Below are 20,412 nucleotides of genomic sequence, written 5' to 3' on the forward strand. Positions count from 1 at the left end.
CATCCCTTTTCACCCATTCCTGTTTCACCTAGTGGCTGAATTATCTAAATTCACAACCGTCTGCATTTTGGGCGAATAAAGAATTCCAGTCTAGCCGAATCAAGTTGAATGCAAAATGCAGTTTGTCCTAAAATGGATTTCAGGTACTTTGTCTATTTCAACAATGTTTATATCGTACATGTACATAAGAACGGCTGTGGAAGTTTGATACCCTATCATTTATTTCCCAACAGTCACAGCGACGTAGGTGCATTACAAGATGGCGGCTCCCGTGCAGAAGTTATTTTGTGTAATTGAATTTGCAAGGTGCATTTTCTGCTGTTTCAATTCAGCGATTTGGAAGATTTTTTTCCTCCGTTCGATAACAACATTTGTCGATCGTTTGATAAGTTTCAAACAACTTGATGGGTCTGCAAAGAGAAGAGTTCTGGACGTCCAAGTGTGTGGACAACCGGATTGATGTATGCCGCGTCACGAAAGGTGCTCACATTGAACATTGATAAGGTACATTATGTAAACTGATTGACTTGTTGTTTACTCCCATATAAACTTTGTCCTTGAACCCCACACGTAAGGGAAATTAGACAACTATGAAACCCTGAATATCATTTAGGGCACGCTGCCTGGTCAAAGCAAACTATTGTAGGTGGCAGCATCCCTGTTGTGTCCAATGATGTGCGTCTACGCGTAAACAACGATAGTCTACATTCTACACGTAGACTATTTTATACACGTAGATTACGTAATCTATCTAAACAACATGGCGAAAGATGGTAACTTAGAAAAGGGCGCCTTGGAATAAAAATAATATAATACTGCGTATCAGTTGCTGATGTGTGAGGAGAACTTTTCATACTCTTCCTTCCAAATTCGAACAATTTCTCACCTAGGAAGAAACCTAATATAAAAAAATTTTCTAGTGTTTTATGGGAAAATGACCACTCTTGCCTCACGACTGCCATCTGTTGTTGTTTTTTGCATCTATTTATCTTCTTCCATAGTTGATGATAGAAGAGAAGAGACATTTTGTTGTAAATAGGATTCTTTTCATTTCGTTAGGAACCAGTATAGTTGAAAATTTCACTTTCCTTCCATGAAACCCTTGAAAATTAATTTTAATGCACTTTAGATTGTCTACGTAGTCTATGTAAACTACAACCCAATGTAATCTACGCGTAGATTACGTGTAGACAACGCATGTAGACGTAAACTTATAGTCTACGGCACATCACTGGTTGTGTCCCCACGCTTTTGATGGGCAATTGTCCTCCCATTTTAATACATAGGGAATTTGATGGCGAGCGTACATTAAATTGCAAGTTTAAATTCATCTTAACCTCAGAAATTACGTCAGAACATGATAGATGAATAATCAGTGCTGTAAAACTAAGAATTTTAATAAAACGATCGTCAATAACAGAAAAGATATCGGAACTCAAGAAAGCCTTAACATTTGCGCAGCACTTGTTTACGTCACTTTCAATTTTCACAATGTAAGTGCTTTATTCTTGTGAATCTGGTAAAGAATAATACATAATAATTCCACGCGACTGTACTTTAATTTTTATAGTTGTTATTAATAAGTGACTCCTTTTTTTTACGTGATATCATACTCTTCCTCATGGCTAGTGAATATGGTTCTCTATTTTATACATACACATTTATCGAGAAGAATAATTATTACAAACAATAGTTTATATTCTGTTTCATGTCTCGTAACATCAAGGGCTTTCTTATTTACAGGAATTATAATTTTAAAATTGTTTTAACCTAAACCAAAAGGACGAAAATACGGGGAAAATGTCTGCTTAATACAAAGAAAACATACGTTAATATTAAATTAACGGATAGGGCATAGTGTATAATAATACACTATTCCTTTATTTGTAATTTGGTTAGTTTCTCTGATTCGTACACCCGCCCTTGAATTACACATACTCGCAAGTCGTAACAAGAGGAAACATATAAGCGTCGTGTAAAAATGAAAATTGTTGTATTATAGACCCACGGCAGCTAGGAACGACCAAAATAACGCCACGTTTAGTGCTCTTTGTGCATACACAAACTATATTTAGCCCGTCTGAGCTACCCTGCCGTTGCGCTTTAATATATTAATTCTTAGGTTCAAGAAAATGTAATTTTCGGAAACTTATGACTTGCTACATAATCCTAAAGGTTTGCTAAACACTTTTTTGTTATCGATTTACACGAGAAATTCTTACCTTCGTTGAAAATAACGTTTGAATAGCCATCCTATCGCGCTCCAATGTAAAGCTTACGGCAACAAGATGACGAACGAAATTCTTTAGGGACACAACAGGGGTGGCGCCTCTAGCGGAAAAGTTTGGCAGTGAGCATCCCCATTCCGCTATGATGTTAATGTTTAGGTTGTTCGGAAAAGAATGATACTAACCGCGTGAATGGAACAGCGACTATGGTTCACGTAGGTGCAAAGTTTTCCCGCGAGATGGCACCACGGGGCAGGCTGTGTTCCCCAGTTGTATCGGGGCATGACGTGGACACGTGAGGTGCTCTTGAACGTGACTATCACGTTCAACCCGATTATTGTGGAGTAGTTGGTTATTGATTTCTAGTAAAATCATAGGTCTGTCGCAGGTTCGATTCCCAGCTCCGGAAATTCGTTCACCTGAAGACGAGAGAAGAAGTGCTCTCTCGAGAAGTAGGTTTGGAATAAGTATGGTTTAAAGTACTACACAATGGATTATGTACAATTACATTGCTAGCTCATACATTACTCACTCGTAAGGCGCGTGGAACGCTGGCAATCCATGGTGCTTGTCGTGTGGTGCCCCGAAATAATGTTCATACGTGTAACCCTCCTCCTCGGCTTTGGTCAGCCCGTCGACCAGGTTGTCCGCAGACTGGTACGTGATGTCCGACAGCAGATGACGTACGAGGTGTGGGTTTCGTTCCAGTACGTGGCGAATCTCTTCTCTGTAACAGAAAGTTGAGCGACTTAGTTTTTTGAGCAAAATTTAACAGTGGCACCAACTTTTAAGAAACAGTGTGCACAACTCGGAGACTTGTTTAATGATTTTAATTTTTATTTGGCCCAAAATGCCTTTCTGTTCCTTGGACAGAAAATGTATGCCTTTACGTTTAAAACCGTCCAGGGGCAGCTGAAGAGAAAATTTCCACCCGGGAGAGGTGGATTTTTGGCGACCGCCCCCCCCCCCCCCACTTTCCACTTCCAATAAAACCTTGAACATGTTATATATAAGAAAAATAATAGGCTAATTTTTAAATACTTTAAGTATTGCTGTTAAATAATACATTTATTGTAGCTACTCATTTATTTAATTCCTACATGATGTAATCTCTTTAATTTCTACATAATTTTACAATGTACGTTTATGTTATACAGCAGTAAATTCAAACATTTCCTCAATTGAAGTCGGCAGTGCTCAACTGAAGACAAACGCCTTTTTTCTACTTACTTGATTTTTCTTTATGCATGCCTATCAATTGACAATATGTTTTAAGTTGTTCCATGATAATTGAAAACCAATTTTAACTTTCTCTCCATCTACTTATAGTTTTACATATCGAATTAATATATTTTTTATCTTTCTGTTACATTTCTACTTCACTAATCGATACTTATCCTCTAATAATTTATTTATATTGATTTATCTTGTGCTACCACCTATGATTCTTTTTCGAAACTCCTTTTTTTCTATCTCGTGCTATCTGGTTTGTAATAACTCTTTTAAAAACAAATAGTCATGTTTACATAATCAAAATTAAGACTATCGCAGTATTCAATTAGGACACCCCTGTTTGGAACTCCCTTTAAGCCGCCCCTGCTTGTTTCAAGCCATTTCCAAGAGGTGTACATTAATTTTATAGTGCGTAATTTGGAAAAGTAACAAAATATCTGTCGTTGTCAGTCAATTCTTTTTCCTGCCTTATCCACCCTTACTCTCCTAATAATAATGTTGCGGCTCTGGACTGTTGTGCATCCTTCACCGCTGAGATTATGATAAAAGAACCGTCGCGTACTGATTATAGGTGGCTTTATTGTAGATAAAACATAAGCGAACTGTAAATTATGCATGAAAGTACACAGCGTTGTGTGCAGGTGTCTGTCTCTGCTTACACTCAACGCCAAGAGATGGCCCTGGTTGGCTTTTTACACACTAGTTTAGCGATGACGGAACAAATAATAACACTGCAAAACTATTATATTTGAGATGTAACAATTTTATGAAATATTTTTGGTAACACTCTGTCAATAATTAACTTGTGAGAATTCTTGAGGACTGAGGTATGTAAAGATGGAGCCCCGCAGGCCCATATAAATTGGCGCCACTGAAACCGAACAAATCTTCTCTTGGGTGGTACGCTCTGTTTCTGGAATGTGTGCAGCGAGCGGTAGAGAAGAGCAGAAAGCTGTGCGCGCTGCTGCAGACGGCTGGTAGCTGTAGCCGAGTTTCCCCCTCCATGCACTCACTTTCCCTTCACGCTTTCATTGGTATGGTCTTCTCGAGTCGCTACTCATGCAGAGATTTGTTTTCATTCCTGGCACAGTGTATTGAGAGAGGTGGTCGTCGAAAAAAAATATATTTCACCAGCCTCTGTAATAATACCTCTGATGTTTAAGTCATCATACAAGTTGTTTCAGTGGCCAACGTGCCAACTGTTTGGACCACACACAGCACTTGTCGCTGTCGAATTCATTATTGGGAATTTTGAACCATCTATTACTCCGATTCACGGTCGACGGCTTAGAATGAGATGAAAATTTATATAATTAAATACAATTAGTTCCTGTAATAAAAATAGTGAGAGATGGTACGTATATTAAATTTTTTGCATGGTGTAAGTTTAACCTTATTTCCAATCCTGAAAAATTAAAGTATTTTCAAGTTGAGACAAGAAAATATGTCGTTTCTAATAGACTTTCGACTAGTTTATAATTTCTAAGTGAATTTACTTTAACTTGGGCCTAATTTGTTTAAAGCAGCACCGAATGTAAATAATTTCAAATCAAAAATAGTGTAATAAAATTTGAAAACCGTACAATCTCCCAAGATGACTTTTTTTGTTCAAGGAAAGTATTATATTTCATATTCTGTAAGAAATTAAATATAGTGTGAGCACACAAAATATACAACTGAATTGTTTAACAGGGCAATGAATTAATTAAAAATGTACATACAAAATTGTGGAAAGGGAATATATAATATAAAGCCCCTAGAATTAAGAAAGATGTAAACAGTTGTATTCACGTGACTTTCACTTGAAACCAAAAAGCTCATTACTGCCATCTGGTAGCTATAATGGCAACCATTTCGCCATATTCCATAATTTGATGTATACATTTTTTGATTCGTTGAATAGAAATTTGGAAGGTTTAGTTAATTATGTCTTTCTCGCGCCCACATTCTAATCAGTTTCTTTCCAAATACTTTTTTCTACTCCACAAAATTAAGGAAATTAATACAATTTTTATTCAAATGTATTTTAACAATTTTTCAATTTTTCTATAATCTTGGGGCTTTATCCCGCCTCCAGTCATGCATAAGCTACTACAACATTGTCCTGAAGAAAACGGAATCAGAAAAATCACTATACAGAGTGGCCACAAAGTCCGAAACCGATGATATATGACACTGAGGACAGAAAAGGAGAAACAATGGGAGGAGCCCTGTAGTATGGACACGAAGGTCACCTGACATCAATCCCATTTGAGGAATTTTTAAATCTGAGGTGCATGCTATGAAAATTCGTCAGCTGGAAGGGTAACCACTGCAACGATTTCTCTCGATCCTCACATTTTGAGTAGGACTCAAATAAAAAGGTGTTGAAAAATTTCGGAAACTGTGGCATTGGTTTGAGACTTTATGGTCACCCTGTATAAAGTATTAAGGCAAGAGGAAATACCTGCAAGCATTTCTTTAAAATAATCACCAGGTGAAAAAAAATAGTATCGTTAAGTTACTACCAGGCTGGCGTCTCAATCAGTGCGACTGAAAGCCAAAAGATGGCAGCACTGTTACCTTTATTACCTGATGCATTTTCAGCCGTTAAATAGAACCAACAATAATGTGCTCAAGGTTATTAGAAGTATAGGTTGGGCCAATCCGTTGTTTACTCGTGATGACAAAACGACGGTAAGAGGTGAATTTATCCATGAAATGATTTCCAAATCTATGCGCTAGTGTTGCACTATGCAGATAGGAAACCATGCCAGAAACTGAACACAAGAAATCGAGTACACAAATGAACATTTCCACCCATTTACATTTTGTGGCTTGAGACAAATTGAAAATAAATATAGATAGGTACTTATTGTTATGCGGGATAGAATATTATTGATCGGAATGGGAATTTTTTTAAATCCCGACATTCGGAACGGGAAATATTCGCAATTTCTCGACTAGTCGGGAAATCTCAAATTCTACACATCATTTTCACCTTAAGTGATTTTCCTTGCATTTCTGGAATGAAAACTAAAAATTTCCGATAAGTTCCAGACACTTGCAGTGTAGAAAACGTCAAGAATTAATACCGTTTTAAAATGACCATTGGGTATTTCCCGACTGCTCGGGATCCAGAAAAGTAGGGAAGTCATTTGCTGAAGTCGGGATGGATCTGGACGGAATTTTTCTTTCCGATCCCGGTCCCGACTTTTCGAGATACCGCACACCACTTATTATTATTTATTTTAGTTCAGCACAAGATACATCATCCAAGTACGTTGAACATAATATACTGTGCATACCAGAAAAGAAAAGTTTAAATGAGCATTTATTTACGCTATATTTACACTTCTATTTTTTTTCTTCAGTGCAGAATAAGTTTCCGCGAATATATCAAAGTCTGCCTAACATGAAATGTAATACTGTTCAACTTTGCTTTCAAGCAAACTTGGTATGAATTCTCTCAGGCAGTAGCGTGCCCAATTGGGAGTTGGTGGGGAATATAACACCCTCCTTTGGCCCAGTATTCCTAAAAAGAAAGAACGTCAAATGTAGGAAAAGATGCCAAAAGGAGGGATGACTACCAAAAATAGTGTTCGTAACCCTTCCCTTTCGAAAATCCTGGGCACGCCACTGCAGTCTCAGGTTAACATGCAAGGGCACATTTTTTCTACCGTTCGATGTGTAGTCTTTAATTTCTGCAGTAGAAACCAAGTGTGGCTTCTTACCGATGTGTAAAATGATTAATACGACAACTTTCGTGTCGGTATTTTGTAAGCACAAAATATACACGAAGTTTTGTTCAAAGATAAGTTGCGTTGCTGCGAAGCCGTAATTAGATTTTGATCAGCTGTAGGAGTTTAGCTTAATGGTTTAATTTTTGCTTTGTAACTTGGCCATAAGGTAGAATTCAGTTGCAGAAGTATTGTATTTTTTTTAATATCTCTTATACGTTCTATGAAATAAATATTACTGTGTCTGTAATGGTCTTACATAGTAGTATACATTTTTAAGAATACTTCAGTGAATTGAATACGTTGCCACCAATATTTAAAATACTATTACTAATTTGTATAATAAATTTTAAACTTCTGCTCTATAGAATTCTTAAAAATATCACCAGTATTTTCTTCATATAATCAAAAGAACATCACGTTATGAATCTCCTGCTTGTGATTGCAGAGTAATCAAAAAACTCCAAATTATCTATTCTTCCATTGCCTGTTAAGGAACAAACACAGACACGCCCTTATTAACAGACTACACAGAGCCAAGATACAATTTCCTGTATCATCCCCTCCCTGTTATCGTCTCCCTCCCCTCGTACAATGTGGATATTATATAGTTTCCCCGCCAGAGTGGTATTTAATTTTAAAATTTGTGTGTGTATGCAAGTTTGTGATCAGTGTTACAGTTCAGTGAAGTGAAGTATAGTATTGCGATATCTATACGACCACAACAACTACTACGAATACGATTCTATGGTACTATGATGCTATGACCAATCACAGCTCCCCTTACTTATAAGAGCGACCACAAGAAAAATAACCCTCGTCGAAAAGTCCCCTCGCACCTTCCTCCTCTTTCGTTCAACTCGAGCTATAAGATACCATGCTCCACTCTCCCCCTCCCCTCCACATTGGAGTACGATGCACAGGAGTCACGTGTCTGCGCAGGTTCCTTTGCATGTGGTTCCACTATAATAGTAATATAAAATTGTACACTCACCTCACTTAGTTCTCATCATATCTATAGGTGTACGTACACTGTATATAACACACCTTATTCCTGACTTCCTTGACCCTAGATGTATAGGGTCAAGGAAAACAAAGAAATGAGCATAATTTTCTCTTTGGTGAAGATGTTGAACCTAAACCAAAAAGAACGCAAATAATGAATTCCACAATGTAAATTGATGAGATTTAGTAAATCATTTGATGAAGTGAACTAATTCTGAGTGGACTAATCGCAAAGGAAATATTCAGCTCAGATCCTATTACTTCTTCATGGTATGTGACGTAAAGTTCCCGCCCAACCGTTTGACGGCGTTAGTGGCTATCGCATCTCCTTTTCCACAGCCTGTAGTACACATACTCATCTAGACATTGTTCTTGTTCTGGTGTTTAATATCTGCATACTGCAACACTGTCGTTCTGTCATTTCACGTGACTTCACATTGAAATGATGCATTCACTTCGCCGGTTATACGTCATCGCACCCGAAAACTTCAACCGTTACCATGGATATGGGCCAGGGCTGAATTTGCTGGTGCTTCACTTTTGTTTGGCAGAGAGACTGTTTATCTTTCAGAGCGCTGATAATTGGAATAACATTCAGTTTCTTGTAAATGGTCACGGCAGACATTATCGACCGCATTCACTGGTCATGGGCAAAAATTGTAATTGACATCGTGGTTATAGAATTTTACAATGAGACGGAATTTGCGAAGAGAGCTGTCATTTTAAAGTTATTCATGGAAAATAACAATGGCAGCTCTAATTTCATTATGTTCTGGTTCATTATTTCCAGAAAAGGCTATGTGACGTTGATGAAGCCAAACCTATGTTGTATATGAAAACACAGACCATGTCTAGCTTTAATATGTTTCAACAAGTGTTAGGCTAGAGGTAAAATTCAGCTTTTTGTTTCATAGTGTTAATAGTAATTATTTGCATAGTGATTGAATGCTAATAGTGTACATAGAAAAATATTAATTCTTTACTGTTTACGAGTATCTAAATTAATTTTTGTATCACATAAAATAAGTTATTCGTTATGAATTCTGAGAACAATAGTTTAAATTCTCACTTTTCCTAATAGATGGCGGCACAGAGTATTTAAATATAATTTTTAACGAAGTTAAGCTGTATTTAAATACTATCATGACGTTTATTATTTAAATATGTTCAATTTTAAAGAAATCAATATTAGCTTTAAACTGTTGCAACAAATGTTAGGCTAGAGGTAAAATTCATCATTTTGTGTCGTAGTGGTCGTAATATTTATTGCTAATCGGGCTTAAAGTGGATCTGGGGCTCACCCAGCCTCAAATCAATCGGTACCTGGGAGGGTGTAAAGGCAGCCGGAGCTTGGTGCTGATCACATCATCTCAAAAGTGGCCTACATCGAAAATGTGTGGTACCCTACCTCCCCCACCCCCGCATCCCATTAAAATGTCCCTTCATGGCACGATGCTATATGCACGGGAAACTTCAACTTTTTGCCTTTACCTAGTGTGGGTAGAAAATTATTTTTACTATTTACGACTATCTTACCTGAATTCCTATATCGCATAAAAGTATAAATTATATTCGGTATGGAATCTCAAATAATTTCTTGATATTCTAACTTTTCCTAATAGATGGCAGCACAGACGATTTAAAAGAATATTTAACGAAGTTAAGTTGTATTAAACTATAATCGTGAGGTTTCTTGAGTAATTATTTCCAACTTTAAATTAATCATTATATGTACTTGAATTTTATGTTTTGATTTCCTACTTTCCTGTTTTGTTTGTTGTTCAGAAATCACTCAGCTTTAGCTTTTGGGAAATCTGCATGTAGTCGCCTGCCTTACTCGCGAACATTCAAACAATTGCGCATGCGTTGACTGGACGAGTCTAATGGCCTAATAGGGATGGAACGGATAAGGGAAACCAGTTCCGTGAAAATCGTCTGCTTCTGAAGTTTCATAATTAGCAACGTCGCCAGAAAACACTTTTAAGGGAGGGCTTACGATTTATGAAAGACATCCATCATAAGCACAACTAAGAGAGCAATAATAAGCAAAACAAATTAAATACAGACCTGAAACCTAGAACGTTGTTTCTTACATGTTTTTACCTACCTCTCATAACTTTCATAGATTCGTCCTCTCGAGCTAGGCTTGTCTGCAGCGACCGGAAAGTACCTGGTTGGTATGTTATTGCCAAATGCTGTATATTTAATGTATATTTTATGCATTTTCAAACATGTCAATTGATACATCCAGATCTCTGCACTTGAAACATTGTTTTTATTAGTATTTTTGCGTCTAGCGGATAATGCAGTTATTAGGAGCTTGAAATTGGCAGTTAGGACTTCCTGGTAAACATCGTAAAAGGGGAATGAAGGTGATATTGTCTGTGGGTGGCGTAATTTGGTGTCCAGTAGCGTCTCCCTCAACGGGTGACATAAAACAACCCAAGTTTTACAACCTTTGGATATTGGTAGGAGGGTTTAGGGCGGAGATTACCTTTTAAGGGTTGGTGAACGGGTTGGAATAGGTCAGAAAGCAACTGTGATGTTGTATCGGGAATCGATACGTCTGCCTACGACGTCAGTGACGTACACATTAGTGTCCACCGTAAACACGAAATCATTGCACACAAAAACACGTTCCTGTGGCGTTGTGGTAACGTCGTCACCTTGTAATCTAGGGGTCCAGAGTTCGATACCCGGTCGAGAGACGTTGCTCAGTAGTTCGGATTCCACTTTAAACTGTACGTCCAGTCCCGATTAGCCTATCTGTGCATAAAGTGGACTTAAAACAACAGCAAAATCACGTTACCTGTGAATTCTTACAATGGTTAATACTTAGCTCGCCATAGATAGAATAGAATAACATGGAGCGGGTATTTATTTAAGCAGGCGTGTTTTGGCCAGTGGCGTATTCTGAAAATTTGACATGGTTTACCGTAACAATTCTTATTCATTGTACACTCCTATCTATGTAATATAAATAAAACACTAATGCACGCATGCAATAGAACAATAACAGAAGTTCTATATTTTTCATAAAATCTCCCTTTCTACCTAAAATTTGTTCTACATTTCCCTGCATCATGGGAATTTGTCATTCATGTAGCAACATTGCCTCTGCCAAGCGTGGTACAGATAGCAGGAAGTAAAAAGCAGTTTTCTCCTGCCAACGCAGTTTCAAGCGATGGAACTGGCCCTTTGTTTTAAAATAGCCACTCGCTTCGGCTCCCTCGCCCTCCCTGTCGTCAGAAGAGCGCGATGGAGAACGGTCAGTGGCGTACGTTAACCAGTCTTCAAGTTCTTTAATTAGAAGCTTGTTTTAATAGTTACGAGCAATTACCTATATATTAATGCAAGATGTATAAAAATTTATGAAGACAGTTTGTTTACGAGCGGCAAACGCGACAACATGGCGAATACGCAACTGGTTTTTGTCTAATGGGCAATTCTTACAACCAAACCTTGATTGATTGGTGTTTTTAGTCCACTTTATGCACAAAAAAGCTAATTAGGACTGGACCTACAGTTTAAAGTGGGATCCGAATCACTATGTGCCTCCACCGGATATCGAACCCGGGAAATACGGACACCCCGATAAGCCGGACTTCGCTTAATTCGGACAGGGAAAGGAAGAAAGAAAGAAAAAAAGAAAAAAAAGAGCAGAATGCAATGTTTTTAATGTGGCTAGAACTCAACAACAGAACTTCCTAAAGAAAAGGCAGTCAACCACTGATGAAATTCTGTTTCCTGCGGACTTTGTACTGTACTGTATAGTGTATTTAGGCCTATGCCCTTTAAATACACCATAATAAACGTGTTTTGTTGCTATAAACGGAGTTTTAATGCACTTTTTACTGTTCTTTTAGGTTATTTCAGTTAATCCGGACTTTCGTTAAACCGGTCAACTTATCCCCCATTAGTCTGTGAATTAAATTTAAAATAAGTCATTAGTAGTATAGTGTGAAGGTTATAGAACCCTCTGAAGAAGCCCTCCTCCGCCCACATACATTCAGGGTGTATGCGCTTATGTCCTGGTATATAAGATTACATTAATTTTGATTTATAGCCGTCTTCCTTGTCTTCTTTGTTTGGCACACACCGCCCGCTAGCGATTTCCTGCCAGAGATCCTAGTTGGGAGCAGTACACTCTTCTCTACACTTTGGTAACACTCTTCTTCTTCTGATACCATGTCGCCAAACACGTGCGTGTTTTGTTATTTGAAAGTTTGTTAACATTTCTAGTCTGTGTTTGTTTAGGTTACGATTTTGTTTTTGTGTACAACATCCACATGACGTCAGTCCGTGGTTCGTAAAGTAGAGTCGAAAGTGACATCGGAAATGGGAAATCCGCGCGTCGTAATTGTTTATAAAGGGTATTGCGATGTTGTTGCCGAAGTGGGCATTGGAGAAACAAATGCGTGATTGATTGTGTAGGTTGTCCACAGTGACAGGAAGTTGCAGACACTGTACAGTATGTACCATACTTGTTCGTACAGGCTGTATGCATTGTATGAAACCTCTCTGTACGTGTTCAGTTGGCGAAATATGATAACGAAAGGTGTCCAGTATTCAGGGAGGACCTTCGAATAGGTAATTTGTACAAAAGATGCGAGATGCAGTAATTGTACTGGATGGAGAGTATTATAAATCGTTTGAGGTTGTATGATGTATCTACCTTTCTTATTCGTACACACGAGTCACTTAGTGACTATGTCACGTCTTTGAGTGCAGCACACTGCGTTTTTGTACTTACAGCTTTAGTTGCAGGTTTGTGTAATCACTCTTGTCCCAGTTTAACGGCCCCACCAGCGTGGGCAGTCCTTGATGGGGAAGCGAAAGAAGCTTTGATCTGACCTTAAAGGTGTGATAGTGAATCTTGCTCTTAAAGGATATTCCTGGAGGGAAATGGGGTCATTAGTGAACAAATCGCATTCTACTGTGCAGTACATAGTAAATGAATTCGAATATGAGGGTTCAACAAAGAATCGGGCAAGAAAAAGTAGGGAGAAAAGGCTGACCGAAAGAGAGGAATGTTTCTTGGTGAGACAAAATCCAAAATTAAGTGATTCCGAAATTGAGATCACGGGAGAGACAGGGCAATTAACCGTACGTCGTGCATTGTACAGATAGCAATATCATGGAAGAATGCAAAAAAACCATGTGCATAAAGACCAGAAGTTCTGGGACAACCGTCATCTGCTCCGATGAGACCAAAATAAACCTTTTCGAATCAGATGGTGTCGACATGGTGTGGAGGAATGCGAATGAAGATAGCAATGTACCATTCTTGTGAACATCATTTGAGCAAGACTTTTTTTTCTTTTTTGTTTTCTAGCGGTGTAATTTATCATTTTACTTTCCAACTACCTCTGCACGAATACGACTGGTACATACTGTCTATGAACTGGGGTGTATTACGACGTGACCTGTACGCATTCGCATGGTGAACACTAATTCTGCCCAGGGTAGATTCATGTATTGAAACCAAGGACGTTTGTTTCCGACTTGTGCATGCCACTTATAGGTATTGGTATGTTGTAGAATAGAATAGAATTTATTTCAAGTATGAGCCTTTACAGCTGTACATACCATACAAGTGAAAAATTTTTAGTACACTTTCCCTACACCCTTCCTCCTCTTAGTCTAGGTTATAACCCTCTGGCCACAAATGTACTAAATGTGCTGGTAACATTGCAACTGATGTCATGCCTGGATTTGATTGGCTGTTATGATCAGAGCCGCCAGGAGGAAATGAGCACGTTTGGTCTTGAAGCATCGGTCACGGGGGAAAGAGCAGTGTAGCTCTGACTAACAACGTGTATGGTAAGTGTGACGATATGATGGGGAATTTACGTAGATTGTGGTTGCTTTAAATTCTATAGTTTATTGTTCATTTATTTGTCCTATATTAGGTTTTTGTTATTCTAACTTCTAATTAAATTAATATTAGTTTGGGTATTGAGGAACCTATTCTTAGAATTCTCGGTCGTATGGCGCATTCACTATACACGCATTGACCCCTAATTATTTATCAATTTAAGTTGCATATCATACAGTTGTGTGATTATGGATATATAAAGAAAGGAAATTTATTTACTTTTTGATTGTTACAATTCTATAAAAGTACTTTGCACTGTTAAAATAAAAAGGAAAAGATCTAAGTTTCTGGTTTTGAATTCGTAACTAATTTCCTAGAATAATGGACTCTGATAAGAGCTTGCTTTCACTGTCCCTGTGTATGGTAGATCCTGCTTTATGCAGTTGAGGTTGAGCGTGTCGAATATGAGTAAATGGGCCCTTTTTACAGCTTAGTTGCAACTTGCACATTCACATTCATTTCAACTCTTTCCCTATACTTGCACTGTTACCTGAGTGATTCATAAATTTTCTCACATTTATTTACTAATTTATTTATTTAGCAACCCTCCCCCCTTTCACACATGTTCGCTATCCCCACTGAGCTTCTTTCCTCTCTTTACCCAGGCGTAGTGTAGGAAAGTTCCCAGATTCCTTATTTGCGCCTCCCCCCCTCTCGGTCTCTCCCTCCTAATAACGCTTGTCATTATATTCTCAATGTTATCTTCATTCATTTCCCTGATATGTTTTTGTCTTGCCTCCCCTGTTTCTTTGCACTGGAGGAGAATGTGAAATTTCGTCTCGTCTTCGCCGCATAGCAGGCATTCTACGCTCCCGTCCTCCCGTTTTAGTTTAACTTGTGCCCATCCCCCCAGTCTGAACCAGGTCAACAAACCTGACCTTTCTTTTGCCCCACACAAATCCACATAGTTCCTCCTTCCCCATTTTCGATCCGTATCCACTATTTTCGCTGATGTCAACGATATGTTTGCGTCGCATTCTGCCAAAATTTTCTGTTTGTTAATGTCTTCCAGTCTGGCACGAATGGACCCTAGCATCTGCATATTAATTTTCCCTTCTATTACCTCTTCCCACTCCCATCCCAGCCCTATACTATATAATTCCGTCTTTATTTTTGTTACCCATTGCCTCCCATTAACCCCCCCCCCTTATCTATGATTGTACACACAGTTTCTTCTAATTTCCCACCTCCATGGTGATCAGTTTTGCCCAGTACTTAATGCTCCTCATTTTGGCATCCACTTCCTCTCTTAATTTTCCCATTTCCCTAAGTGCCCCACATGTTGCCATACCCCTCCCTACTCCTAGCCCTTGTTTTAGGAATCCAGGCTGTACGACGTTGACGGTTTCCCCTCCCTCCCAGACCCATAGTTCGATGCCATACAACAGTCTTGCCTTAACTGTGGCCTCGTAGACCACCCCCTCCAGAATTTTGATTGGTATATTTGGTACTTTGTATTTTATTTTTCTTGTTTTTTCTAACTCAAAAATTGCTTTACATTTATTCCTGTGCACGTGCCTTGCCCACCTGCCCGTCATTGTCATCACCATGCCTAAATAATCGTACTGTTTCACCCTATCGACACTTGTATCTCCGTATTTCCATTGTTCATCCTTACCAAATACGTACCCATTCTTAAGTACCATTATCTTGGTCTTCTTCATATTTACTCGCATGGCCCATTTCCCGCAATATTCGTGTAATGTGTCTAGCCCGTTCTGTAGACCTGCTGTTGTATTCGAAACCAGTACCAGGTCGTCTGCGTACAACAAAAGTGGTACCTTTTACGTCGGATATCGTTGGTGGATCCGTGTCCCTCTGCGTTATTTCCTCCACGATATCGTTGATGAAGAGGATAAACAGCTGAGGGGACATGACGCACCCCTGCTTAACCCCCAGTATTGATTCATTTGCTCCTGTAACGCCCTCCTTCCCGCACTTTACGCAAAACTTAACTTTTTCATATGCCGCTTGGAGAGCTCTGATCATTCTGGCGGATACCCCAACGTCCCACAATTTTGCCCACAACATTTGCCTGTTAACCGTGTGAAAAGCCTTTTCGAAATCCACGTAGCAGCAATATAATTTCCCCCTTTTGACCCCTAGTTTTTCTTGTATCAATGTCTGCAATAAAAGTACATTGTCTATTGTCTGAAACTTTTTCCGAAATCCAGCTTGCAGAGGAGAAAGAACATCAAAAATTTCGCACCATTTTTGTAAGCGTCTATATAATATCTGGCAGTACACTTTGCTCAGTACCGACAGTAATGAGACCCCCCTGTAATTGTTAGGATTGCGTTTTCCCCTTTACCCTTGTAGATGGGGCAAATGATGGTATCCGACCATTTTTCCGGAAACAACCCCTTCCGATAGACCCCATTCATAATATCCCTGCCCATTTTCGCCATCTGTGAATTTTTATTTGTGCCCTATATAATAACAGCGGTTAAGCCATCCCTGCCTGCCGCCTTCCCGTTTTTTAGCGAGTTGATTGCTAGAGAGTATTCATTTTCTGTTATATCTTCATCTGCTGGGTGCACCAATCGTCCTATTGTGCTTCTAATTTGATTTTGACCTGTGGGAGGAGGTCGCTGTACGGGAGGCGGATCGGGCAAACGTGTTCTCTCGTTCTCGCCTGTGTAGCCATTTCATCTACTCGATCGTGATATTTATTTAGGTCACTGTATGTCATTTAAGAGCAAGATTCACATTCACACCTTTAAGGCCAGACCAGGTGGTTGAACACTTACTAGCAATGACAGAGTGGCTACACACACATGCAACTCCAGTTGTACGTACAAAAACGCAGTGTGCTGCACACAACGACGTGACATGATCACTACATGACTCATGCGTAGAAACAACCTCTAACGATATATAAAACTCCTCCCTGAATACTGGACGCCTTTTGTTACGAAATTTCGCAAACTGACCACGTTCAGAGGTGTTTCATACAATGTATACAGCCTGTACGAACAGGTATGGTACATACTGTATGTGAAGCTTGCTGACAGACCTTTTTGTTGGACCTTGAGCATGATACGGAGAGTAAGATAGGGAAATACCGTTAACTTGTATGCTGCCCGGCCTGCTCGTGATAGCGCTTGATGCACTCCGTGAGAATTAAGGAGTGAGCGAGTCGCAACTGCAGGGCAAGTTGTAACGCTTTAAAGATAGCATAGCATTCCGCCGAGGATATAGACATGTCTTCTGGGAGTGAAATTGGTTTAGTTATGTTATGAGATGGTATGTGAAAAGCACATCCCACTCCTCCAGCAGACTTCGACCCGTCAGTTTAAATAAAAGTTGATGTGGGCCACGATGCTCTGTGATTTTCGTGTCTGCCGTGATCTTCATAGTGTAACTCTAATCGGGGTTCTGTGGGAATAGTCAGTTGGTATATGAATGGGTCGGGATGGGTAAAGGTGAGATTTATAAGGTACATTGGTTATTCTGGTTTCCAAAGTTTCCAAAACAATCAAGGTTGTTTACAAATTGTAAATTGTTACAGATAAATGAGTACGTAATGTTAGAATATTAGTATCGAGGTTTACATATGAAAAAGTTGGAAATAAAGGGTGACACGCACCTTCTGCCTTTAGGGCTTTATGTTAGTCGGTTACAACCCTTTTATCGGACTTCTCAAAGGCTTCGAAGGGTTAGTAGGACCAAGCCCTTGCGAGGTCTGTGGTGTAGGATTTATTTTTAATTATCACCTATGTAGGTTTGAAATGAAAGATCATCCAGATCTTTTACTCGAAGATTTATTTAAACTTCCGATGATATACAAACACTTTTTCAAACAGACAATTCACCCGATACATCTTGTAGGCCTAAACCTATTAGTTGTAACGAAGTTTATAACCCTGGTCTTTTGATGATGAAGGAGAACGCCTTATTCAGAGTTGGGTTTGTAGAATATCTGCCAAATGGAGTACAAGTACACCAGCCAATCCGAAGAGTGAAGCAAGGTATTACCCAACGCCCCCTGAACCATGAGCCTTTCGGCGACCAGGAGAATGTCCCGTAGGCTTACAAAAGTCTAGCTCTTTTATATCATAATTTTGTTTACAATTTACCATGGTTACTACAGAGTGGTTTTATATTTCCATAGTTTCAGCATTTTTTTATATTTAAATTAAACAATTCATTACCTATTGTAACATCAACAATAACATTTTTATGGCAAGAAATCTAACAATCTTTAGAGAAAAGATTTAACACTAATTCTTAACAACATAGACTTTTATAACATAGACTGAATAGTTTAGTGCTTAAAAGGCATGTGTTGACAGGGGCGACACAAGGGTGAGTAATGTTAGTAGGAATAGGATTTGCAGATTCTATTCTATTAATTCTATTTGAATTAACAAATTAGAAGTAAGTTTTCTTTGGAGTAAGAAAGGTAAATTCTCATACCTATAAAATATTTGATTTGAGTAAGAGCTATGACATACGGTGGATTCATTGAATGTCAGTGTCACTTCGGCTTTCACCTGTCCGTCGCGATTAAACCACAGTCAGAAAAACGACGTTAAAAAAAACATTTTTCTAAATCAATTAATTTTGGTGTAAATATAGAGTAAACTATGAAGAAAATTAAATCCTTTCCCTTATTAAGATTCAATCACTCTTGAACCCCCGAAATTCCTATGACGCAGCAGACTTCAAGAGTGCGCCCACTGGGTATCCCCGATAAATGTTCTCATCATTCTAGAGACAAATGAGAATCGCTCTTTCTATCTCTGGTTTTGTTTAACACCCAGCGAGAATTCAAAGCGAGCAGCTGGTACAGACGAAGAGCAAATGAGCATTTTACTCTATTTCAAAGAAATTTCCTCTGAAAAGCTCAGACAATTGTTATTAGCTTCAACCCACATCTACCTACACGCGATTCTTTGTTACTGGGAAAGCGGAAAATGGCCGTTGTTTTCTGAAAATAGAAAAAAAACCATGTAATTTCCTTTCTTGCAGGTAGATACACTGTGACGTCAGCACCAGCGCCTTTCAGGTTTAGGAACAAAGGACGCCAGTTCCTGAGGTGAGTAAATACCGCAGTTTAATTCTTATTTGAACAAGATTCCAATTTTCTTAGACCCGCAAGGCCCGGATTCGAGTCCTGGGCGAGCATACATTTGTAGCTTCAATTTCCACATAGGGAAATTAATGTTTGCATGATATACAGGGTGATACGAAAGTGTGGAACCACCCTGGACATTACAGTATCCAGGAGACCAAATATTGCATCCCTGACGCTTGTTTCAGATCCTGTCCGCCATCTTGGATCCGCCATCTTGGATTCAACTTAATTTTTCAAATGGGAGCATCAACACCACGCTTAGGAAGCCTTAGCCTTTACCCGCTAGGATTACCCCTAAGTGCCTATTTATTACAGGCTGGGTGAAGCCCAGAGCCGCTTTTGTGCAGGGATATTCACGATATTGTGCGATATTCGCCGCCTAATATTGAACCTGGGTCTACGTCGTGTAGTCGGGTCCAACGCAGCAAACATATCCTGGTCTTGGCTATAAATAATTTGCCTAATCAGCATTTTATTGTAATTTTATTGTAAGCAAAACTAGATGGCACCACTTAATGTTTGTTGCTGCACACCCCTCTGTTGACTAGTATTACGTTTAACATCGTCTTCAAGTTCCTGGAGAAATAAAAGTATGCCTTTTCCCTCAAATTCCAACCCTTGGACATTACCCAAGCTTTGCTTTTCACAATTTTTATTAATAATCTCTGAAGCTCTCGCGAGAATCTGTTTGGTTTAGTTTTCCCCACAATCCTTTGCGATCTCCCGCCAAATTAGATTTCCTCTCATGCTGAGAATTAATTAGCCGGTCGTACCCCTTTCTTTGTATATAATTAACCATGCTTATTACTCTATTTAAAAAAAATCTTGGACCACGAAGAAAAAGAATGGTCTGGGTAGGAGAAAATGACAGGCGGTGGTTCAACTGCGTTCAGAGCTCTCATTGTCTTTTTTTCCCCCTTCAATGCGAGCAAAATTGAATTCACAAAACTGAGGAAGGAGACCTCTCCTCGAGTACTAATATGCATCCTCTCAAACCCTTTCAGGTTGCAAGCACAGAATGGTCGCCAAAAAAGTAGGTAGAGATGAAATGACACACGCCAATGCGTATTCAAAGCATATGGCCTTTGTGTGCGTATGTTGGAACGCACCAAAAACTAAAAGTTTCCGTCCACCTTCCTTTTTATTTTCGTTTCCATATGGAAAAGAGTGTATGTCGGTGTCCTTCAGTGGCGTGCCCAGGATTTTCGAAAGGCGGGTTTACGCACACTCTTTTTAGTCCTCATTTTGCCATCTTTTCCTACCTTTGAC

At 39.0% G+C, this 20,412-nt stretch overlaps 1 protein-coding gene and 1 long non-coding RNA gene across 3 annotated transcripts in view; one reads left to right on the plus strand and one right to left on the minus strand.

Moving 5' to 3' along the window:
- The window catches only part of LOC146003751 (uncharacterized), a 138,294-nt gene that overhangs the window by 31,997 nt on the left and 85,885 nt on the right, over positions 1–20,412 (minus strand). For both annotated transcript variants that reach the window (XM_083142158.1, XM_083142157.1), the window contains one exon: positions 2,761–2,955. In XM_083142158.1, coding sequence (XP_082998284.1) covers positions 2,761–2,955 — 195 coding nt within the window. The remainder of the gene's footprint in view (positions 1–2,760; positions 2,956–20,412) is intronic.
- The window catches only part of LOC146003752 (uncharacterized), a 434,112-nt gene continuing 422,720 nt past the window's right edge, over positions 9,021–20,412 (plus strand). Inside the window, exons 1-2 of the long non-coding RNA XR_014443857.1 lie at positions 9,021–9,073; positions 19,038–19,104. This is a non-coding gene — a long non-coding RNA (uncharacterized LOC146003752). The remainder of the gene's footprint in view (positions 9,074–19,037; positions 19,105–20,412) is intronic.

The sequence above is a fragment of the Lepisma saccharinum genome, chromosome 20 (genome assembly GCF_977018435.1).
Source record: "Lepisma saccharinum chromosome 20, izLepSacc3.1, whole genome shotgun sequence".
In the NCBI taxonomy this organism is placed as follows: domain Eukaryota; kingdom Metazoa; phylum Arthropoda; class Insecta; order Zygentoma; family Lepismatidae; genus Lepisma; species Lepisma saccharinum.